Source organism: Camelus ferus, chromosome 33, assembly GCF_009834535.1.
Source record: "Camelus ferus isolate YT-003-E chromosome 33, BCGSAC_Cfer_1.0, whole genome shotgun sequence".
Taxonomy (NCBI): domain Eukaryota; kingdom Metazoa; phylum Chordata; class Mammalia; order Artiodactyla; family Camelidae; genus Camelus; species Camelus ferus.
This window is the reverse complement of record NC_045728.1, coordinates 12,910,435-12,935,109: the sequence shown is the minus strand read 5'-3', so window position 1 is coordinate 12,935,109 and position 24,675 is coordinate 12,910,435. Positions and strand designations below refer to the sequence as shown.

The 24,675-nt window shown below is 49.0% G+C and overlaps 1 protein-coding gene across 4 annotated transcripts in view; it reads right to left on the bottom strand.

The window, feature by feature from the left end:
* Positions 1-234: 234 nt before the first annotated feature.
* SIK3 (SIK family kinase 3) overlaps positions 235-24,675 on the bottom strand; it is a 212,255-nt gene continuing 187,814 nt past the window's right edge. The window contains exons 14-25 of one of the 4 annotated variants that reach the window (XM_032472294.1): positions 24,533-24,603; positions 22,235-22,378; positions 18,356-18,506; positions 17,489-17,614; positions 17,129-17,214; positions 16,626-16,735; positions 15,281-15,620; positions 13,824-14,695; positions 5,232-5,395; positions 4,179-4,311; positions 3,143-3,314; positions 235-2,438 (exon numbers count right to left, since the gene is read on the bottom strand). In XM_032472294.1, the coding sequence (XP_032328185.1) occupies positions 3,157-3,314; positions 4,179-4,311; positions 5,232-5,395; positions 13,824-14,695; positions 15,281-15,620; positions 16,626-16,735; positions 17,129-17,214; positions 17,489-17,614; positions 18,356-18,506; positions 22,235-22,378; positions 24,533-24,603 (2,355 nt within the window). In that variant the 3' untranslated portion in view covers positions 235-2,438; positions 3,143-3,156. The remainder of the gene's footprint in view (positions 2,439-3,142; positions 3,315-4,178; positions 4,312-5,231; positions 5,396-13,823; positions 14,696-15,280; positions 15,621-16,625; positions 16,736-17,128; positions 17,215-17,488; positions 17,615-18,355; positions 18,507-22,234; positions 22,379-24,532; positions 24,604-24,675) is intronic. The other 3 variants (XM_032472296.1, XM_032472297.1, XM_032472295.1) reach the window with 3 other exon arrangements.

Below are 24,675 nucleotides of genomic sequence, written 5' to 3'. Positions count from 1 at the left end.
AAACTCAAATGCTCCCTTCTGAGAGGGCAGAGTCCAAGCCAGGTGTCTGGGGACCCAGTGCGGAGCTGAGCTCAGGCTTCTAGAGAATGCTTGTCTCACAAGGCGGGTGAGATAATGGATTGCTCAAAGCCCCACCCTTCGCTGGTCTTCAGCCTCCAGTGTTCTGGCTTCTATGTGCCTGATGGTTTCTCCCGACTAGACTACGAACCATAAGGCAAATAACGTATCAGCATAAAAGATCATAATCAGGTTTTTATTGTCACAATCCCCGACTTTCCAACTAAGTTACTAATGTAAGTGTCCACATGAAAAAAAGGACTAAAGGTCTTACTGCAACTTGGGTCTGGAGATTTTTTTAATCCTTTTTTTAGTTCAACATAAATGAGAAAGAAAAAATACTCTGACATTTTCAAAGAACAGAAATAGGAAAGTATATTCGTATACATTCAACATATACTGCGCATATTGGTTACTACAATACAAAGCAATGGTTTTTTTAAAAGTGTAGTTCGCAAGATGGCACGGTTAATAGGGTCACTGGCTTTCACCTGGGCGGTCGCTGGAGGGCGGCAGTCTGCTCCTCCATTGGCGCAGGACCGTGTGAACAGAACAGGCTGAGCCCGTGGTGGGGGGCCGTCAGGGGGCATCAGAGTTGCAACAGCCCAGAGAAGTCAACAGTGGCTGTTCGGGCTTGCTCAGTTGCTCCTTCTGGTGAGTAGTTGGTGACCCCACCAAGTGGAGGGGAGATCGGGGACCATGGAAACACGGAGAGATCCCAAGAAAGGCTCTTGCACTGCAGAAACCCACTCGAGGGATGTCGGGTCCAGGAGCCGAGCTGCCAATATCAGTGAGAAGGCCAAGCTGCGCGGGGATCCTGGCGGCCACATCAGGATGGCCCCACTGGGCACCCGCTTTCCTCTGTGCAAATTCAGGATGAAAGACTAGAGGAGGCCTGGGGACCTTTTACTCTGCTTTCCCAGAAAAATGGATCAAGAGGCAGAATATTGAACATCTCTTTCTTGTTCTGAAGATCAGAAGGAGATAACCAGATCCTCTGTCAGCCCCCAGCCAGCAGAGAAGACTTTGGTTTCTAACAGTGAAGAAAAATAAAGATAATGACACAAACAATAGCTACTGCATTTGCACTGCTTCAGCTGGGGAAGGAGACCACTACGTCTGTCACTGGCACGAGTGAGAACTGCTCACAATTGCAACGTCTAAATAAAATATTTTGAACAAAAGGTGCAAGTCACAATTCAAATAGAACAGAATCTGGTTAAACATTTCTCTTTTAAACAAAAATTCCTTTTGTTTTTATTTATTAATAATAATAACAATAATAATAACAATAATATCAACATTTACCAAAAACAATTCCTACATGATCAAGAATTAAAATAGGGGCTGAGGCTGCCCGGGGAGGAGGAGAAGGTTAGGAGAGAGGCAGGACCCAAGACAACCTCCTGTTCTTCTTGTCGGTGACCAAGAGGCTGGAAGGGAAAAGCATTATATATATATATATATGTATGTATACACATATATACATATATATACGGAGAAACAATCCTTATTATAGCACAATCTAAAATGAGAATGGAAGGTAACACAGAAGCATAGTGTGCCACTGCTGGGTGTTCAGTCCACGGGCAGGATGATAAAGGCAACCAACTTTCCAGGTTACAAGAGGGGAGCTGAGTCACACACCGAAGAGAAGGCCCACACCGAGACATTCTAACTGGCAACCATCAGCGCAAGTCACCCTCCGTCTCCATGCTAACCTTCCGACATGACCTTGGCTGGGGAAGACACATTTTTCAGTGGATCCCAGCAGGAACGACCTCTCCAGTTCCAGGCTTGGGGTGTCTCTTTTTGCTCTCCAAGGGCCAAAGGCTATCACCCCTTCCTCTGTCTCTTTCTCCAGCCGCTAAGATTCCAGAGGATGTTATCCTTTAGTTTCTGCTCCTGCTAAGAGCAGTGCCGAGGACTGGAGGGAGCTCTGTGGATGGAGGCTGGAGAGGGGAGTGGCTCGGGGCCCCTGGCCACTGAACTCTAACTGCTTTGCTCTTCTGTCTCAAAAAAAAGGAAAGAAAGGAAGAAAAAAAGAAAGAAAGAAAATCACCTCCAAAAGAAAACATACTTTAAAAAAAAAAAAAAACTAAAAATAACCCAAACCAAAACCACCAACTCAAATACACCAAATACACTTTCATAGAAGGTGGCGAACATGGATTTCCTGTTTATTTCCTTGGTGACTTGGTCATACAAGCAAACATGGCAAAACCCCCCTCAGAACCCAAAAGAACAGCACACTGATGAACTAAATGTGAAGAAAGGAGCCAACGTTCTGGGTGGAGGGAAACACAATGGCAATTTGGCGCGATGCTGCTAGATACTGTTGGTTTAAAGTCAACCTTTTCATCCCCGCGCTGTACATAAACCTGCAACAGAGCAGACACAGGGAATTAGTTTGAAAAGAGAAAAACTCAAATATTCCATTGAAAACTTAAAAAATAAAAGACCCAACTGGGTCACTTTACCGATACTTTAAGAGTTTTGCCATATTGAGGCTCTAATACGGATTTGCCAGACTGTTTTTTAACTTTCATTGTCTTTTCTGTCAATGAATTTTCAAAGACATAACTAATACCAACTACTATGTACATTTAGACATTACTCCAGGCAAACTGTTTTCTGTCACTGGCCTCTGATCACATATTTCTGGAATATTTTGCTACTTACAGCATAGCCTTAAAAAATCTGGCTAGACATGTTTTCTTGCTGAATTTCATCCTTCAGGACTGAGTTCAAGGACCACCTCCTTTCCCATTACCCTGGCCAGAGGCAGCTCTGTCTTCTGAAGCTGTGGCTCACTTGCTATATGAAGGCTACGGCCCCGCTAACACGTCTAACCCCCCATCATTCAACCAAGGGATTATGGCCAGCCTTTCTTCCGGATGCCCCCAACCACCCCAGGACAACTAGCAGAGTGCTCAATGAAGGAGCAGGAAGACACAAAGACCTTGAAGGGAAGAGCGGTGTCAAGTTCACTGGCTCAAAGTCACATGGAAGGAAGCTCCTGATGGCATCAGGAGCTGGCACTGGGCCAAAGGGCTGGCTTGGCTCTGCCCAGGGTGATACTCACTCTCTGTTTCTTTGCTACACGCCTGCCTGCTCCATGCTGAAGGAGACCTCAGGATGCTTGTAGCTGAGCAGTATGTCTGTAATACACGTCGAGGGGTAGCAAGAGGAGTTTAAATGCTGGCTGCCATCGGTCAGGTCTGGGTGCTCGTGACCTCCGAGGCTCTCCCCACGTTCTGCCGGACCAGAAAGAACACGTCAGATCCACAGGGAGCTGAGGGAGGGGGAGGCAGGTAGGCAAGAGGTAGGGAGAGGAGGAAGAAAGTCTGAATATTCTGTAGCCTAACCGTGAGCCCTGAATTCTAGCTCAGAGCAGGCCCTCAATTTGGCAGTGACTGTGACAGGGGACCAGGGTTCTTCCTGCGGCCCTGGGTGTCGGTTTTTCCCTCTTCCTTTTCTGCCTCCCACTGGCAAGCATGATCCACTACTGTGCTGTGGGAGAAGCAGAACTCCTGCAGAAAGACTCGTCAGGGCCGACGCTGCCTCCCAGGCATCCTCTGTGCTCTGGGCACTGCTCTAAGCGCTCTAAACCCCCAAGCCACTTAATGCTCAGGGCACAATCCAGGACAAGGGCTCTATTATTTCAATCTCTTTACAGAGGAGGACCTTGGGGCCCAGAAAGGCCAAACGCCTTGTCTGTGGAGCCAGTAAAGAGCAGCTGGGATTTACTGTAGGCACGTCCACTCCAAGGCCTGCGCTTTCTATCTGTATGATACCCCTCCTTTACTGGTTCTAAAGAGAGGCAGACATTAGGGCATGGTGCCCTCTAATCAGAACCAGAAAACTAGTTATTGAAGGAGTATCTTAACAAAGCATTACAAACAGAAATGTGATACCCCTGCACTCAACCAGGGGGCGAGCTCCTTTACGCACTCACACTGGGTGGAAGGGAAGTGGGGGACGGTTCTGTGTCCAGAACCCGGGGGGATGCTGCGGCTTCCCATGGACTCTTTCTACAGAGAGGGGAGCAGTCACTGGTGAAGATGGAAGGGGGTGCCTCCAGGAACTTCTCCGGGTGCCCCCTGTGTAATGCCCCTCACCCTCACATTCCCCATCCTGGAACTGCTGGCTCCCCATGAGCGAGGACTGACTGAGAACCGCATCAGACATCCGGGCAGAACTCAGTGCTTTCCCAGCCACGAGACTCATTCCTGGCAAGTTATCCAGCTGCACCTGCAGGAAACCATTAGGAAGAGAAGTAAGGATATCAGAAAATGTGCCACTCTCGGTGACCCTTAGAGATGGCTGTTCCCTGCAAAAGAGCCCAGGCAAAGGGGGACTTCTCACCACCCCCAAGCGGTACCGCCCAGAGTCCCTCCCCCTGCAACGTGACAGTGCGGGAAGCCGACTCAGCCTCCCCCATGGCGGGGGTGGTGGTGGGGTGGTGGTGGTGAATCTCAGCTGGTGGTCAGATGTCCCTGACACCTACATGGCCTTCCAAAACCAGATTTCTGACCTATCTCATCACCATGAGGAGCCCGTCTTAGACCAGCACCGTCCAACAGCACTCCTGCAAGGCTGGGAAGGTTTTATCTGCCCTGTCCAATACAGAGTCACCAGCCACAAGGGGCTATCGAGCCCTGAAATGCGACTAGTGTGACTAAAGAACTAAGTTTTCAGTCTTATTTTGCGCTGATTACATTTAAGATGGAAAAGCAACGTGTGGCTAGCTGCTGCTGTATTAGACAGGGCTGCCCAGGAGTCTGCCCTAAGCTCTGCCAAGCAGATTCGTTTCCTTTATCTGAATAAATTCAATGTAACTGCCGGGAAACTAACCAAGAGCCTAAAGGTTCATTTGCTGGAGCTTGAGCTTAGACTGGCGAGAAGTTCAATAGCTAAGACTAGAGGGAACAGAGGGCAACTACTCCTGTTTCCTCAGTCCAGGATGTGGAGTTTAGGTCCTACTGAGATTCTCCTGATGTTCAGGGCTGGTCCGTCACGGTGATTCAAAGACACGCTCCCTTAGCGCCCACAGGTGCTGACTCTGGTGGAGGAGAAGGAGCTGGAGGGGCTACCCCACGTTCCTAAGTGCTGTTTTCAAGGTTCGGACGGGTAGCACCCCGCTTCTGAGAAGCAGGAGGGGGCCAACATACGTAAGCGTCGTCACTGTTCTGGATCGTGTGGTGTCTCTGGAGGGTCCGGGCCCTGTGGTGCTCAGTGACTGAGGGGTGTGCTGGGTACCCAAGTCCATTGTGATCTGGCAGCTCCATTGCTTGTCCCGGAGAGCTTCTCTCCATGCAGTTCCCTATGACGGACTCTGAGGAGACAGAGAAAGATGGGATCAGCCCACTCAAGAGTTTCTCCCAACACTGTCTACTCATCACAGACATGTCTTGCAAGGGGCAGTGAGTGAGGGTGAGGACCACGGGGGCACTCTCTGCTAAGCCTCAGCAGGCTGGTGATGTCTAGAGGAGCCTGGGCCAGCCTGCCAACCTGAAGTCCTATAGCAAATCTGAGCCTCTCCATGCAGGGATCACACCCTTGGGGGAAAACAATCCTGCGTGCTGGTGGTTGGCTGGATCATGCTGAACCTCGTCTTTTCCCTTCCTTTCTCTGTTCGTTTGACAGTGCTATGCTCCCAAACCGAGATGCACAGAAGAAGCATTCCTGGAGCTTTCAGGACCTCTGGCCTGGAAGGATGGCCTCCATCCTGTGGATGCCTTCTCTCTCCGTCCTTGGCTCCCACCTCGGCCAACCCTAGTCCTCTCCTCCATGTCTCCAACTGCTGCTTCCACGTCCTCGCCCATGGCTCTTGCACTCTTTACATTTCTACCCTTGACCTCCTCCCTCTCCCCACACTTACTTTGGCAATACCAGCAATTTTCATGGCTTCAACTCTACTGTCTCTATGTAAAGAATTACTGAAATGCTCTTTCACGCTCCAGGTCCACAATTCTAACTGTTTGCTGGGTATCTTTCCCTGGATAGCTAACCAGCAACTCACACTTACCATGTCCACTTGTAAATGCATCACCTTCCCCCACACCAGCTCCTCTTTCAGACATCCTTGTTTTGGTGACTGTTTTCCTAATCATCTGGGTATGAGCCAGGGCAAGGGGGTGGGGGTGGTCCCTGCTGATTCCTTACTCCTGGCCCCACGTCGCCTTAAGTCTAAAGAATCTGCCTCTGCAATGCTGGTCACATCTGGCCCTTTCTTTCCAACCTCACTGCTTCTACTGAAGTCCTCTTACCTCTTGCCTGGGTCTCTAACAGCCTCCTAACCATCCCTGTACCACTACCCTACAAAGATTCATCTTTCTACAGGGGAGCCCCAATGCTTCATTTTCACAGTGCTGTCCCAGCCTCTCTTCCAATGGAACTCACACGACTCTCTCCTACATGCCAAGCTCCAGTCAGATGGGACCACCTGCCTCTTCCCCTCTCGTTCACGATTCTGTGCCTGTGCTCTCGCTGTTCGCTCTCCCTGGAAATGCTTGATTCTCCTGCTCCCATCCCTGCCAGCCTGAATCAGCTCAGCCTTCCAGGTGCACTTCCTAAGTTGTCATCCTTATGAAGCTTTCCCTTTCAAACAGAAATAGATCTTTTCTCCCTTTAAACAGCAGGAGACTTTATTGAACTCTGATTACTCTAACATTATTCCTGGCACCATGTTCAATTGTGCACTTGTCTTAATCATTCGAGACTAAATTCTCCGAAAACAAGAATAGTCCGTGAGCCTTCGGTACTCCAGAACATTGTCCTATATCCAGTAAGTATTTAATAATTATCTCTTTAACTGATACTAATAAATGCTCTGTTAACATGGGTTAGTAACCTGTCAGAGTCATGCAACCCTATGGACTGGATTTTGGAGAGAAAGAGGAATTCAAGAAGACTGACTTTCTCCTTGACCAAGGATGGCCAAGGAGAATACCGGGGCCACACCTGCAGGGACAGGATCCTCCTGCAGCACTTTTCGGCTCTAGTCCTCAAGAGCCTAGCACTTGAACATACATTTTGTTTGCTTGGCTGGTTTTTCTGGGTTAAAGCACCTTGGCAACGCTTGGGCTTATCTCCTGAGGAACTGAACCTTGGCGAGACCAGATTTTTAAAAATCATTTTTCATAGGAAATACAGCCCTAATGCTAAGTGTACCATCCCAATATCTATTTGAATAATGAAAGTAAAACGTACTGCTGGAGTGCTGGGTAAGGAGTTTCAGGTCTCTATATTCAAATGGTCTCCTTAAAATGATCAAGGTGAAGGCCTGGGCTTAGGAGCTGAGGCAGGATGGGAAGGGAGGGGAACTAAGCGGCATGTAGGTTGCTGGTAACGCAAAAACACTCCGGAGAAAAACGGGAGGAGGGGGACCTTCCAAACTACCAAAGGTGAAGGCAAGCGACAAATCTTTTGAAAGTTCTTTGAGCAAAGAGGTCAAAGGAACAGCCAGAAGTCACCTCTTGCGCTACTGAAAGCTAAAAGCCAGCAGAGAGAGGAAGATGAAAGGAAGCCGACACCAGGACTCGCTCTGTGGGATGAGGGAACCGTCCTACCCACCCAGCGGACCCCTCTGGCGGGCGCGTGCCGGCTCCAGGGCAGGAAGAGGTGCAGCGCTGGCCCTGCGGAGCCAGGGCCTGGCTCTCTGGTCTGCTTGGCCAAGAAACCACATGAATAGCTGCTGCTTACTTTTTCGAAGCACTTTCGAATGCCTCTATTTTCTTCTTTGATAGCTAACCCCATCCACTCAACTCCCTGGGGTCACAGAGCCGGAAGCAAGCCTCCCCAGCTGCCCCTCCACGCTCCCCGAGACAGACGCGAGAGCTCTCTGGTTTCAAGATTTTTAAAGGATGATTATCAAACGCAAGGAAATGGCAAAGCTAACACAATGGTTAAGTCCTCAGTGTGTTTGTCGGGCATGTATGCCAAGTCTCCTTCTCCCTCCCACCCTCCCCCCATCTCTCTTTTTTAAATTTATTTTTATTCCTGAGAATGGGGTTTCTCCAAACCCAAACCCAAACCCCCATCCCCGCTTCAGGCCTGCCTTCGGGAGCGACCGGCGGGTCCTGTCCTCCTTGGCTACTCTCTTCATAGCCTTCAGGTCCGATGCCAACACGCCTGAAAGTGCCACCAAGACAGAGCAAGCCACTGCTCAGCAGGTCACCCAGCGGGCCTCCCTGGCTGTCCGGCTCAGAGCTCAGAAGCACTAGCTCCGGGGTCAGGAAGACCCGGGCTTGGTCCCGGCTTCACTAGAATTCCTGGGGAGGGGAATCTCAGGCAAATGACCCGACTTCCTGGGGTCTCTTCACCTGTAAAATAGGACTTACTCCACGGGTATGCAAAGGGCTTCCTTGAGCTGGGCACACCGTCAGAGCTCAGTAAAGACTGCTGTTAGTTATACTCATTCCAGAAATGTTGCTTCTGAGTGGACAGGGGCGCACTGAACCAGGTGACAAAAACAAACAAGAGAAAGACTGTATCACAGAGCCCAACTTCCAGAATTATGGGGACAATTTACCCCTACGTAAGTGAACAAAGCAGTCACGGAAATTTTAATTTCCAGGAAAGAAGCCTCTGGTTTAGGAAAGACAAAGTAAGCTAAAAACTAGATGAAAAAGAAGCATTTTACTAGGAGTTGGGGAACAAACCAGCGCTCTGTCTGTTTAAGTTTCAATATAACCCACAGGTCAAAGATCTGGAAGGACTGGCACCTTCTGCTTGGCAGGTGTTGAATGGGAGGCCTGGAGGCAAAAAGGAAAGATCATAAGACCAGGAGTTCAGAGAACCTGAAGTCAGGATCCAGCTCCATCACAAACAGTGGATGAACTTGCATAAATCATTTAATCTCTCCTAACCTCAGTTTCCCCGTCTGAAAAATGAGGGTTGTTTGGGGGCTCAAGAGATAACACACATGAAAGGGTCTTTACTAAACTGCAAAGGTCTACACAAGAAAAGTATTATTTTTAGTAAGAGTGTTGAGTCCTGAGTCTAGAAGCCCCTTGCGACACTCTATAGTTGGGACCCACTGACCAGGCTAGGGGGTAAGGTGCAGTAAACAGACCAACCCACTGACCAAGGGACCTGGAATTCAGGCTCAAAGCTTTGGCATTTCTATGGCAATTTAGCAGCTGGAAGAACTGGCCAGCTCACCAGAGTATATATAAATAACGGGGAAAGGGGGCTTCTGAGAGCAGAATTCTCAGGTGTTTACCCAAGTGAAGCTGAGAGAGCACAGAGCAGAGGATGACCATCTGATCACGCAAGGGGAGAAGATACACAAGCAGACACAAGGCGCACCGCCCATCCACCCTCCCACCACCCAGGGAACTTGGGGGCGGCTTGCACAACTCTCTGTTGAATCTGTCAATGTTGACTGTCCTTTACTCATTTACTGGGTGTTAAGAGAAAATGAGAGAAATGACATGTGTACATATCCCTCTTAAAGGTTCAGAGGGGTAAACCCTCCGGGTCCGTCATCATTTAACCCACCTCCAAGGCCTGCCATCCACCAATACTGCTGAAGCTAAGCAGGCCTGGAGGCGAGGACAGGGTTTGCTTTGTGAGCTTAAGCTGGTAATCTCACTGTGCAAACTGGTTGTTATATCTGTTTGCCAGGTGAAAAAAAAAAATCAAGTGTATGTAATACTACAGAAGGAAGATAACCCTGATTTCTACGGCCAGAGTGGCAGGCAGGGAGATTACAGGCAGCATGGGGCATGTCCAGCCCAAACGTCTACCTGTTTCCACCAGACTTCTGGCGTGCTGCTGCTCAGTGCTCTGCTGGCGCCTGGCCCTGTCCCCATTGGTGGCAAATGGCCATAAAGGAAACAGGTAACCGTGGATGCTGACAGGATGACATTTAATTTTCCCTGGTAACATCAGCGATCCCTGTCCATCTACCCTCAAGAAATTTTAGAAGGAGATCACCAGCTCTGTTCATCGTAACTCTCACAGCACTCACTCTGTAGGGCTTCGTGTTAGAGCTGTTTATGAGTCTGTGTCCCCTCCCCACCGCCCCACCTCAAAGCATAAGCGTCCTGAGGGCAGGTTTGCCATCTTTTCATCCCTGCATTTCCCACGGCACCTACCATACAGTCTTGTGTGCCCTAATCATTCAGTAAATTTCACTGAATTTGCTCTATCATAGAAATAAGAGATGAACTGCTTTGGGACCAATGTGCAACTACACGGAGATCGAGGTACTGTTAAAGGTGACAGTGGACTTTCCCCACTATCCAGAGAGATAAACCAGGATGAGCTGCCCCTACGCGCCTGCAGGATGGTCGGGGGAGAGCATTGCAACCCTTTCTTGGCAAAAGGAGCAGCAAATTATATGACGATCCTTTGCTGATATAAAACTGTGCACTCTCTCAAGTTTTTAAAAGAATAGAATCATGTCAGGTTAAAGCAGGAGACTGGAGAGCCTAGTTTCTATTGTAAAAGGGCTCACTGAATACACACCCAGGGTGACTGTGAAAAATAAATGAATAACTGACTTGAGGGCACCACGCCCAGAGCAGATGTACCACAAACACCTCTGAGGGCATCTAGCTAACATCCCTCACTACACAGATGAAAAGGGGGAGGAGAGGTTCCCATGGTCCCGGAGTAAACTCGTGCTGTTTACGGCGAGGACAGCAGGGACGCCTCAGGATAAGAAATTGTTTTAACACACAGATGCACATCCCCAGAGGGATTCTAACTCACTCTTGAGCAGCTTCGGGCTTCCCAAGGCCATTTTTCCTCTATCGCATTATTTCCCTATGCTGGATGCTAAACTCAAGTGGTAAGAAACTTGTGGCTTTATTTGTTAAAGTTAATTGTAAGTGTGATTCCAAAAGTCTCAAAACAGAAGTAGAAAGAAGTTAGAAAGAGGCAAGGTGAAACAGTATTCAAGAAAAGGCATACTCTGTAGTGAAGTTAAAGAGGAAGTTCAGAGTAAACCAGGCAGAGAGAAGAAAGAATCATCTCAACCACGTAGCAGCTAACAGGGCAGGAGCTAAGATTACAGCTTCTAGGAAAGCTTGCATTGAAGGTCAGGAAAAGGAGATTTAAGAAAAAAGAGGGCTTTGGGGCAAGATACCAGCAAAACTGATAATGAGACAACAAGGACAGGACGGTTTTGAGCTGAAACCTTCAGGGGTACATTTATAGCTTGGTTCTTCCAGAAACCAAAAAGGATGTTTGTAGGGGATAATGGTGGTGATGGCGGTGGATGCAAGGCAGGGAGAAGGAAGAGGGAGAGAGGTAATCACAGTCCTTCAGCCTGGGGAAGAGGTAGGAGGGGTTCGTCAAAAGAATCATGACTGGAGTTTGGGGCTGAAGTGAAGTGAACTGACTGAAAGCGGCCAGGACGACTGAGCCAGGGCCACCATTCTCGTGGCCCATGGCCGCGGATCCCGCTCATACTCTGGATTTTAGGAAACCTCTGCCTTTAGCGTCTACTAATTCCTTCATGGAGACTATACTTCAAACCAACCAAGGCACCTTGCTTACCCGCAAAAGACATCCCTGAGAAAGTCCCACCCACTGGTCTTTCCTCTGGCTTCTCCCTGAAATCCAAATGGCAAAATCCACTTCATCCACCGAGACCCAGCTCCAGTGTCACTGGCTGCTGGAACCCTACCCCCCAGCTCTGACCAAGGTCTCCTCGCCCGCCTCGGGGGCTCTCACGGCCCTTGTACCAACCACAAGCCAAAAGGGGGGTTCCTCTGACAACTGGGGGACACAGGTGAATTCAAGCCCCCCGGTCTTTCTGTACATGGGAGTCACACAGGAGGGAAAAGTGAAGGGAATTAGAGAGAATCATTTTTGCAGAAAACTGTTTCAAAAGGTGTTTTACTACAAGGCAACCCGGGTGGGGGGTGGGGAGTGTGCACTGTTTGCTCGTTCACTCCTTCCTGGAGCCTTGCACACCCAGGGCATGCTTAGCAAGCATCAGCTGGACCCTCGGGTTCAGTACCACTTCCTGGCTGTGAACCTTGGGGCTGAATTACTTAATCAGTTGTCCCACTGATAAAATGGGATAATGAGAGTCACCACCTTATAGGCTTTTTTTTAATTTACATTTTTATGCATTTATTTATCAAAACTTCCACAAGCCTGACCTCATTCACCAACACAAACCATACAACCAGGACTCTATATGAACAGGGTCTACCGTCTGGCACCGGGAACACGGTATGGAAATGTTGGTTCTCCTCCTGTTCTGGCAAAAGCTGTCATTCACACAGGAAGATTTTCCACAGCATCCCTGGTACCATCAGCCTGCCTCTGCGAGAATACTCCCAGCCGCAGTGGCCTATTCTGGAAAGTTCTTATAAAGGTTTTCACAGAGAATTGAAATTTGCTGCAACTTCTATCCTGATCTTGGTTCTGCCCCTTAACATGAACCCAGAGAGGTCTAATCCTGTTTCATCTGACAGGTATGATGGCTCTCCTTAGTTTTTTCCCCAAAGCCTAAACATCACCAGGTCTGTCAGCCAATCCACACGTGACCTGGTCCTGGAACCTCTCACTATGCTATGTCTACCTAGAAATAACAGCAGCCATAGGTGGACATAATACGTCTGACTGGTGCAGCCCTTGGAACTGGACGGCACCCATCTGCTCAAAAGCCCAGGATTCAACTGGAACCACATGCCTACTGGTGCTTAAACAGCACACCCTGAAGGCCCCGGGTCTTTTTCACGTACACTGATTGAGAGCAAGGTCTTCTGTCCTGCTCTGTGTCGGGAACCCAAGTCCCCCAGGAGTTGAGTTCTGTGTGCTGACTTTAAAGGACAGGCCAGGAGAGGCAGGTAGCTCCAAGAAGGGCAGTATGGAAGATGTGCCCAGATTCAGGGTGTGTATTTTATGGAGAAACTTGCTTTCAGGGTTTATGATGATAGGACAGATGTCAGTGCAGATTTTGTGTACGATGACTGCGACGACAGGAGAGGAACAACGTTTCCTGAGTGTAACGTACCTGTGGTAATCCAGATCTCCTTCTGACTGAGACGGACGCACTCGTTAACTACACAGAGATACTACATGAAATGGCAGGGGCCCCTTACGATGCTGTAATAGTCTGTATTTAGCTTATTAACAAAGTGATCAGAGGAATAATCTGCATATTATTTATATCGTGCATTCAGATTATCAAGCATGCCTCCCGCACCCCAGCACATACACAAACTTTATGTATAAACACAGACAGATATATGCATGTTTTAACCTTCACAAATACTCTGCAAAAGACCATTGCTCCTCCTGCCCCTTTTTCAGAGATGAGGAAAGTAAGAACCCTGGGTTTAAGTGACAAGGTTATCGCATTTGTGACAGAGGCGAGTCCAGGACGGGGGTGCTTTGACTCTTAGTCTGATGCTATTTACACTAAATCCTATTTCCTCAGCACTGGCTGACTTTTTTCTACTGGAGAAGTTAAAGACAGCTATTTTCACGACAGTCAAGAAATTCTGGATTCCAAGAAACTACAGAGTGAATATGGGAAACAGGTAAAACATCTTACTGTTGATCTAAATGTCAGTTTTCCATCACTCTCTTTTCATTTTGAAAGCAGACCCCCCCCCCCCACCTACCAGATACCCACTTCCTATATGCTTTGCCTCTAAAAGGTCGTGAAGGTCTTCTCAGGAAAATTCTTTTTCTCTTCGGAACACAGAGCACTAGCTGAAGGGAGGTAACGCTGCTGCGTTAACTGAATTAGGGCAGACTGGCCCAGGAGGGCACTTCGCAGGGACTCTTACCTCGGCTGGACACCTTATTTCTACTGAACGTGGCAGCTGGCTGTTGGTATGGGTGGATCCCCAAGTCCTGGGCGTGACTCACGGTTCCTAGCAAAGTTTCAGGGTCCCCAGGTCCGCCAGTGCTCAAGAGCAGGGGGCTGTCGTGGCAGCCTTTGGTCAACGTGTTCAAGCTCTTCCTGTCCGGAAAGCCATCCTTGGCCCCCTCACACGAGCACTCCTCCTCCATGCTCTCCGAATGCATGAGCGCCGGCTGGTGGGCATACCCGTGGGTCGGGGTCGGGGAGGAAGCCTGTGGGATACATTCTTGCGCCCTGATTTGTAGAAGATGCTGGGGGCTGGCGTGGTGGTGGTGGTACGAGTCGGCATTTTGATACGGTAAAGCCTGGCACTCTGTCATACTCTGTCCCCCGAGACTGGGAGCCAGGCTCCCAGCATCCCCCTGGTTCATGTGCCTGAACAGTTCCTGGTACTCCTGCTGCTGCTGCCGCTGCTGCTGCTGCCTTTTAATGAGCTGTGCAAACTCTGCCGGGGGCAGCCGAATGTCCGAGTGGCCGGTGAGTGAGTGCCGGGGAGAGAGCAGTCCTTGGAGGATGTGGGGCACCTGCTGGTGTCTCGTGTAGTCTGGCGGCGTGGGGGACAGCAGGGCCTGCTGCAGCGCCGACGTGGTGTAGTGCGGTGGCTGCTGATGGGCACTGGGAGGGAAGGTGGGGAACTGGTCAAGTGGAGGGACTTTCAGGGCTTGGGCTGGAGGGAACCCCACTCCTGTTGAAGGGCTGTAGCTGCTGGGGGAACCCCGGGACTGGTCCGAAAACAGATGGGGGTGTAAATGCGCCTGGTCGTAGTTAGCAGGGGAGAACCGATTCACGTTCAAGCTGCAGACACAAAAGGGAGTGAGTACCAGGCATCCATGCGACAAGTGTGCTAGACTCCCCTGGGGAACTGCTACCACTCCTCCTCAGTAGGAAGCCCCGCTGGTACAGAGAACCGCGGGGCGGCAGGGAAGACGGGGACGTATGAGTCCTTCCCACCAACCCCCGCACTCGCTCATCCTGTCACTTCCAAGGGACTCAGGGCACTGTGTGCAATGCATCCAGCTATGGCCTGAAGGCAGCACCATCACTTGAACTATTAAGATGTACCAATCTCTTAGAATATGAGTGACAGAGAAAGGACAAGGGGAACTGGCATTTTTACAAACTCCTCTAATCAGCTGTTTCCTTCTTTGGGGACACACAGTGAGGTAGCCTTGTTATTTATCTCCTCTGTCTCATTAGCATTTTGATCCTGGGTCAATAAATAAGTTTCAAGTTCATCCCAAACCCACCACCCTGATATAAGGTAGGCTGAGCACAGCTCAGTCAGGCTCCTCCTTTCCTCCTCCTCCATCACCCTGCTAAGGGGCTTCCTCCCACCCGGGTCACCTGGAGAGATGGCTGGGTGTCTCTGGGCAGCCTTACCTGTGGGCCTCTGCACTGTCGGCACTCAGCTGCTTGGACAAGGGCCGGTGCCCGTAGCTGAAGGCGGCCATCAGGTTGGTGCGGTGCTGCATCTGAACCTGACTGGCGCTGGGGCTGATGGAGACGCCCCGGCCGGCAGAGCCTGCGGCTGCCCCGGGCAAGCTGCTGAGCATGTCCACAGGCTCCTGTACTTGAATGGTCACCTGCTGTGACTGGGGAGGCTGCTGCATGCCCAAGCAGGTTAGTGCCACGCTGGGAGGCGGGGAACAGTTCTCAGGCTGCTGCTGGAAGATGGCACTGCGGGAGGGGAAGCCTTGAAACTGGGGGGGAGATGCAGCACCTGCAGAGAAAGGAAGCTCAGAGTGACTAAACGCCTGGGTTACCTGCCGGCCGGCCGGCAGGGGAGTCAACAAGGACTCCACGTGGACACCACCCAAAGCAGTGCTTCTCCAGCTCTAGGGTACAGAAGGCTCCCCTGGAGGAGTTATGAGAACAGATTCCTGGGCCCTACCCACGGAAAGCCGATTCAGGGGGTCAGGGCGGGGCCCCGACAATTTGTAATTCTGGTAAATTGCCTGAAAGCCGGTCTGTGGGTTATACTTCGAGGAGCTCTGACTAGGGCAGTGCTTCTCAAACGCTACGCACACAAATGCCCTGGGATCTTACTAAAATGCAGGTTCTGATTCAGCAGGTGCAGGATGGGACCTGAAATTCTACTTTTCCTGTTCTCATTGTTGGTTGGGGACCCCACTTTGAGTAGGAAGGGCCCAGAGACCAATTCAGACTCCCCAGGGGACCTACACTGGGTGGCGTTACTTAAGAGATCCTCAGCTGTTGAAACTAAATCCTCAGAGTGCTGGTCTCTGAAGGCCCATACGGATCCGGGCACACTCATCTTCACCTCCATCTAAACCCCCATGGGAGAGGAGCCACGGGCACCACGGACACCAAACCCAGGCGAGACAAGAGGGAAGGGTCTGGCAGTCGCTTTTTATTTGGTAGAGTTGGGGGGGGGGGTTTCTGAAAAATATTAATAATCGTCAACCTTTACTGAGAGCTGTCTTGTTGCAGAGACTATTTCAAGTGCTTCACATACAAATTTATTCATTAAATGCCATTATTATCCCTATTTTACGTTTGAGGAAGCTGAGGTACCCAGAAGTTAAGTGACTGACCTGTGGTTTCACAGCTGAGGAGTTGGTAGGAGCAGGAGTCAAACCGAGGCAGCCCGGCCCTGGAGCCCAGCCTCAAGTACCGTGTTACCCCCACTCCTCCCACCCCATCAACAGCCGGAGGCCCCCAGGACGGAGCCTGTGTCCCCATGGCTCGGCCCCACTGCACTCACCGTGAGGCTGCATCAGGGAGCTGTTCATCGGGGGAGGGCTGTTACTGGGCTGTCTGAAGAGATGGTTGTTGGGGTGGTTGGGGGGTGGGCTTGAAGGCTGAATCCTTAACCTTCAAAAACAACAGAACCAGGTAAGTAAATAAACTTCCCGAGGTGACAGCAGTTTTTGCCTCTAGGCTAGAAAAACATACCCAAACCACCCACCACAATTTACTTAAAAAAAAAAAAAAAAGTATCCATGTCTTGTTTTACCAGACGTCCCAAAGAGGCAGAGATCACTGTGGCCCAGTGTCTGGCCTCCTGTATTAGATGTGAGACTACTTTGTTCACGAGGCTAAGAAAGTGAAGATGGACAGGAAGGCAGGGTTTTGGGAGGCTGCTGAAATTTAAACTGGTTTCCCTGCTTTTCAGATAGGTTCTTCCCAGATGAATGCTCAAGTCAGTCAGTATCTCCCACATGAGTGAGGCCACCGGCTTAGGCATGAAACAGTCTGATTCATTACCTCTGGAGCTGGTGGGTGAGGAGGGCTGGCTGATTTTCACATGCAGCCTGAAGAGGTGGAGACGGCTGAGGAGGGCAGATAGAATCCTAAAACATGGGGGAACGGAGAGAAGAATGACCGTGAGCTTGGAGGTTATCCAGGGCTGTTCTCAGGAAGGGAAGACACAGAAAGAACTGTCTGCGACTGAGGTTCACGCTTCTGCCGTCCATGGCAAGGTTTGATTACCTCTACTCAAACACGTCAACCATAAAATCTCACTCAACTGCACTTTGCCCTGTGTGATCTTCTCCAGAATTCACAGGCAAGTCAGCCGAAAGCAAACTCCAAGCAAGCTGGAGAAAGCAAAGAGGGAAGGCCTACTTGAATCTGCTGCTGGAGAATCTGATGGTGCTGCTCCTGCTGGTACAACATATGCTGCTGCTGGGTCTTCTCCAGGGTTCTTTCATCAATCTGCCCCCCGTACATCTTCTGCAGCTGCTCACACTCCTGAAGGGAAAGCAGTTGATACAGATGGGATGCAGCCAGGCCCACCCCATGCAGCGACGTCAGCAGATGCAGATCTGCCCCAAGGTCTCACGGGCAGGAAGAGCCACAGACAAGAACAGTGTCCTGGATGAGCAACTAAGCCACTTACGTAGGGGTTTGTGTACTAGATACATTCACACTCGGTTCTGGCTGAATGGAGGGCAAATGCCAAGGTGGCCTGTGTATCAGCAAAAGTGTCCAGTGTGAAATCTGTGTACCAAGCACATGCCACTCGACGCCTGGTCATCGGGAAGGCAGAAAGGAAACTGGCCCTTTATAGAAGCCTGGACATACTCCTCCTTCCTCTGGGAGCAGCATTCCGTACCAACTGGAGAGTCTGCCAGGTGGTAAGAATGCAGAGCAGGCTCCAACAAGACCCAGTGCCCATAAATCACGACAGGAATGCCAGGGTTGCTTCGAAGGACATTCCCTGGTGCTTCCCACTGAAACCCAAGCCCAGAAATTCCTCTCTAATGAACTGCAGAGACAGGAGGGAAATTTAGTGCCTTCAGAGGGTAAGTAAGATTGATCCTGGGAAAGCTGAACACAACAAGAAGTGTCAGGATGCTATGTGGTTCTGAGCCTCTACAACTGCAGTGCTGCTGACACGGAGCGGGTGGAAGTTTAGCCCCCGGTCCTCCTGCTACACTGGTCGCGGTCACCCATGCTTCCTCCAGGGACACCTGCCGCCTCTTCCATTACCTGCTGCAACTGTTTGATGCTGCTGTTGTTGCCCATTTTTTCCAGGTGAGCTTTGAAGGCCTGGATGCTTGCAGCCCCATCTGAGAACCGGCGCACAGGGGAGAAACGCTCCGTAGGGAGGTGCAGGGTGTTGGAGTCCTTGTAGGTAGAGCTGAATACATGGGAAGAAAAAGTTAGGGGCTAGGACTCGGGGGTTTTGACCAAATCACCTAGGGATGCTGTCGCAGGTGAACACAAAGATGGCTGGCGGCAAGTGCAGCCCTGCACATTACACCCTATCCATGCCATCTCCAGAGGCCAGGCCTTTCCCTGCCTGCTTCCCTTTAGAGGGCTCCAGGCGACCATCCTCCATTGCCACTTACCTCGAGTTGGCTTAATTTCCAAGCCCAGTGAGGTCCTGGGATCAAATATATCCAGTGCTTACAAATAGACTGGGTTAGAGAGAAGAGCTTCTCAGTATCCCGCAGCCCAGCCGTATAAGAACTCTTGCTTCTAGAATCAGGTCTCTATCTCATGCCTTTAGAAACCTAAAATTCACCATCTGACCTGAAGTTTTCCCTGAGCAGTAACCTCCATATGACCGACCAGAGGGAAGCTACAGTCAACTCTGTGGTCAAAGGTCAGGTCTGAAATTCACAGGTTTTGTGCTGGAAAGCAGAGGGTTACAGTGGGGGAAATGGGGACGTCTGGTCCCCAGATGCAGGCAGCGCAGTCTTACGGAACGGAACGTGGGCCTCAAGACCCTGCACGTACCTGGTCAATGCAAACAAGGTTACCTGCTGCGAAAGTTTTCTCAGAGCAGCAGCACCCTCCCCACCTGCTAATGAAGGAGGAAGCATGTGGATTACCTTCAGAATGGCCCCACTGCTCCGCCAGAACACGGCCAGTATCTCACAGGAAGAAAGAACAAGCTGCTGATAAGCAGCAGGGGTAGAAGCTAACGCCTGCGCTCGTGACCTCATCAGAAAGAGATGTTCATGGGTGGAGGGAAGCAGATAGAAGACTGCCAAGGCAGCATTCCAGCAGCTGATGGAAAGGATCAGGGTTTCATGTCCAGGGCAGAGATGACGTCACACTGAGCTATGGGTGAAATGATGTACTACCTTGCCAGCTACTCATTCTGAATTGAAGCGGAACCAGGGCTAAGGAAGCAGGTTAACAAGCAAGTTCAAGTGCAGTGCAGACAGGGAGGGACAGGGAAGGTCTGATGACTGTGCAGAGGAGTCAAAAAAGCTCTGGTAGCAGGTGATAGCCCTTTACCCTCTCTTTTCTAATGACGACTTCCAATTCAGACTCTAACTGAAGCTTGACACGGCAGCGAGTGAATGAAATGAGCACAAACACGTATCTGTTTCAGTAACACAAAAGACAAATGATTTTGGCAGACACGCTCCAGAAACAGTGATCATGAGAGCTGCTCTCAAGAGCACCTCCTCAATACTTATAATTTCTATTTTTTGGAGCTAAAGCAAGCTATACCCATTTTCTCCTAAAATTTGATTCTTAAAGCTTTCAATATTTTCTGATTCATTCAGAAAGCTGTGTTCTTCAAGGAGTTAATATAGTCTGTCTGCACAGAACCCATCCTCTCCCATCAGAGCCATATCCCCAGGTCCAGGTATTCCGTGACTTTTCCAGAAGCTCAGCTTGTGGACAGACCGACAGCCAGGGCAGCCCAGTACGGTAACTCCAAAGGAACAGTTCTGATGCAGTTGCTCATTTTGGAAGCACTGACAGCATCAATCATGTTTTATTTTTGTTAGAATCGCATCAAATTCAGGACAGCCTCATATTAGGCTGATAGTCCCACTACACTTTTCAAACAGGGACTTGGTTTCCCACCTGAGTAAAATCCAGCTTGTGTTTTTTTGTTGTTATTTTTAACACTTAAAATTTAAAAAAGAAAACTCAAATTACACACTTCCAGGATTGAAAAGGTTGATCAGACCCCTCTTCAGTCTCCATGTTGGATTCATCTGTCATAACCGAGAAGGACTGATACAAATGCTGTTCTTGAGTCATTTCCTCTAGCAAATGAAAGGAGTTCAATGATCTATCCAGGCCACCCATTTTCAGTGTTTTATGGCCTTGGAAAGTTTCTCTTTTCCCCTGAAGACTAACTTCATTCTCTTGTGTTGCCATATTTTCACAGCAACCCCATCAAGACATGCTGAGTTTGCATAAATGCCCCACCTTGCGCAGTCTGCCACTCATAAAGCATTCATTCCAATCCAAACTGGCTTGACCACAGGAAACCCCTGAAACACTCTACCTAGAGTGTTCACGTGAAAACAGACAGCAGACAGATTTCCAGCAGGCAAGGCCTTGACAATGACTGTAGGCAGGCTGGAAACCACACAAATGGAGCTGTGGGCCAACGTCGTCTTCCTTTAGTAACAAGTGCAAACAGGGTATCAGGTCTGTGACAAAGGCAGACTGTGGAGACGTGCTGATCCTCACGTTCCCCTGCCGAAGAATGTGTCCCGAGGAGCACGTGACTTAAACAAGGGCACCCAAAGGGCTTAAACTAGCAATGGATCCTAACAAAGGCTGAAAAATCAAGTGTGGGGGCTCTAAAGGAGGGGAAGACTGAAACAAGGAGAAACAAAGTAACAGAGGTCCTATTACATAATAGCATAGAGCTCAGTGATATTGAGAAATCATAGAAAATGTATGGGATGGAAAGTGTACCTCTCTAATAATCACTCAAGGTACTCTTGATGTAGTACCTTAATGACGTAGGTCTTAAGAGATTTTCCTAAGAAAAATACTGTCTTTTTGTGCCATCAGAGTTTTATTTGAGAAATGTTATTTCTGTCATTCCTAACAGACCATTCTTACTATGTTATTCATGGTCATTTATAAAAGCTTATCTTCCTTCTTTCAGGGTTCCAACGTGGCACTAATGATGCCTCAGCCTGCTCAGAGGTCACCTGTCTCTGCTGATTACTCCTAATGACCCATGGGTAACTAGCCACAATAAAAACACTGTGTCAAGCTTGCCAGTGTGAGCCAGCTGCAAGACTGAATAACAACACATTTATAAACTTCCCTTCCTCAGAATCTGCTTTCCAACCTTCCCAAGTAAGACTGCTTTTCATTGTCCTCCCTGAAAGATTGAAATAAAATAAGCTCTAGCAATGAAAGTGTGGCCCACGAGCTTGGGGACAGCTTCGGAATGGACACGGCTAAAATTTTTAGTCATCAAGGTATTCACAGAAGACAATCATCTTCTTAATCTAGCAAAGTGGCATTCCCCTCTGTTTCCAGGCTTACTTGAATTCAATTTTGTGAAGTTTTCTCAGCCAGGAAGGTTAAAATTATTTTTCTTTCTTCAAGAGAATGAATTATAAATATATCAGAGACCTACTGAAAGATTTTGCCATCAGAATATTGCAAGAATGACTTCTCAAGGACAACATTCAAGAGGATGCACTGTCTCGGCTCTACCACTCACAAAGGGATGTAGCTTCCTCCATATCCAAGCTCGTTGTTCAGTGGTCACGTGATAAGAAATGCCCATTCTTTTGATGGTGATGGGTTATTGAAAGTCAAGCCTATTGATGTGGCTACATATTCCCCTATTTTCAGTTAGCCTTCTGAGAGCTTCACCTGCTTGCAGGTTTCAAGTTCAATTTCATCTACGAGTCAACATCTAGAATCACGAGAATCAACTGCAGACAGCAAACGCGTCTACAAAGTAATGGGGAAGAAGACTCTCCTGCTGCCCTGGGCACTGCTTAGTCAAGGAGCTGAGAAGATGTAAGTTCAGGATGCTATTTACAGCCTCGATGCTGGTCACCAGCTCTGTAAGACCAGCCAGAAGGGTGCCTGTCCAATGAGCCTCAAGGAGCTCACGCAGCTCACGTGGCTACTCACCGATGCTGATCAGGTACCAGGTGAGGGGGCCAGACCCGCGAACGGAAAGGCTGCTGTCCTAGCTGCCGCTGTAGGTCCGGTGGGATCTCAGCTGTAGGGTTGGTCATGGCCAGTGTATGTCTTTTGGACCTATTTGCCAAGTACCTGCAACAAGCAGGAGCAGATTTCATAGTAAAAAAGACAGACAGGAACATTCCTCAGCAAGAAGCATTAGAAGTTAATCCAAAGCACTCAGGATGAGACAGTGCCAGAGCTCAAAAAGGGCTCAAGGGCAGACAGATCCCTGACTGGACGAAAGCGAAACACGTCTGAAAAGCCAACAAAAGTTGGCTTTCCACTGAAGTGGCTGAGTTTTTGGACCTAAGAGCAGCCATTAAGAGAAGAGAGAAGGCAGCTGTAGCTCACAAAGAAGATGGATTTTCCTTACTTCATTCCATTCACTAGAAGAATTTATTTCCTACTTGTTAATTTTATTCCTCTTTTCCCTCCAACTTTCCAAAATACAAGTCAGAGGAAATGAGCCTAAGGATTGTTCCCAGAGATGAGCCAAGAGATATATTCAGAAGGGCTTCACATATGTCTCCTGATGCCACTGGCCCCCAGGGTTTGAGGCTGATCTCACTACAAGATCCTTCCATTTGGGGCTAAGCAGGTTCCAAACCACCCCTCCCCTCACACCCCATGACTGCAACTCCGCCATCAGAGAAGAAAAACTGATGTTGTCCCCGTGAACCAACACTCTCTAAAGAATGAAGAAATGAAACCACATGAAATGTTTAGAATGTTTTTTAGGGGGAAAAAAGGCAAGGCAAGAAAACAGAAGTTTCAAAAGCTGAAGAGCTGACAAGCTGATGAGTTTCATTCTGAAGATCTTTGAGATCCACCCCTTAGTCAATACCGTTAATAAGATCTTGGTCCCCCTCTGTCTGATTGACAACTTCCTCCACCACTGCTGCTTTTCTCCGGCATGAATAAAAGAAGCATTACTCCTTTTCACTACATCAAAACTGACGGGCATTTTACCTTTTAAATATTGGTCTAAAGAAGAAAGAAGGTGGAGCTAGAGGAAGTAAAGTGCAAGACAAAGAAGGTAAGATGAATACTGCTGTCTAATTCAGGTAGGAGGGCAGTAAATCTCCTAATTTCCCATCATGACACCAGCAGGGCCCATGTGCAACTTTATATACCCTGTTATCGGCAAACTATAGAAATAGCATCAAGAAGAAAAAAAGTTCACACGATTTTTCTTCTATCCACTAAGCTACAGAAGGAGCTGGCCCACCTGCCAACACCCCGGTTTGCCCCTGTTCTTTCCACATGCTGTTCCTTTTGAACAGCGGCTCTCACAGCTACTAGGGGTAGGGACAGAACCCTGGCCAGCAACCATCAGGTTCTTAAAAAGTGGTCTCATTTCTTTCTTGACTACTTTGCCCATTTCAGCTAAAAACAGTTGACAGACTCTCAAGTAACTAGTGTTATGTAAACTTGCCAAAGAGTAAGCCATTAGTGGTTTAATATCCATTTGATAAAAACACCCGAAGTTTCCCCAAGAGCCCATGAAAACCATTTTATTTCAACTTCCCTCAAGGGAAAAAAAACACATAATGTTGAAGAATACCTGTATTTCTGGGGAAATACATGCTGGATTCTGGTCAAACTCCCCTTCCCCGGAAAATAAGAAAGTCATCTCCTACCAGGGGGCATGCATGGAGCAGAGGACCACGGCTAATGGGAACAGTACAGCATGCCTAGTGGTCACTGCCGTTTCCTGTGAATTAGGCATCTCTCAACAAGGTTCTGCAAACAATGGTTATTTGCATCTGTCCCTGGGAAGAAGCACACAGCAAACAGTACAAGAGGTATTCATTCTCCTGGAAAGGAAGAGTCCATGCCAGAGGTCCATGGCCAGACTAGCTAGGATCACTGTCATCCCAAATCTCCAATTCCTTTTGAGTAACAGTTCTTGGCAGGTAGGAGCAGGCTTTGTGCCTTGTGAACACTATCAGAGTTGCAATATGAAGGCAGGGGGCAAGGAAGGAAGGAGGGAGGAGAGAAAAAGTTCTTATGGTTATTGCTGTCACTTAGGGGACTTCCAATGGTGCTTACAGAAATGAAATTTTCTGGGTAGTCTTCTGTTACTTCCATGTGGGGAGGAACATGCCATCTGGCTTGAGCAAAGAGACCACACAAATGTTGAAGCTGCACTGTACCACCTCCTTGGGCAGAGGTGACCTTTCGCTGGTTGCAGGGGGAGCCTGCCCAAGGGCGTTCTGCAAGCACTGCCAGATGTCACATTACCTCTGCACGGCTTCCTGATCTGGCTCCCCATCCGAGCTCTCCTCGTCCACAGGGGTAACTGCGGGCACTGCCTGAAGAGAGACAGGAAGGAAAAGCTCAAGGCGGCGCTCCTTCTGTAGCAGCTCTTATTCGAGAAACGGGGC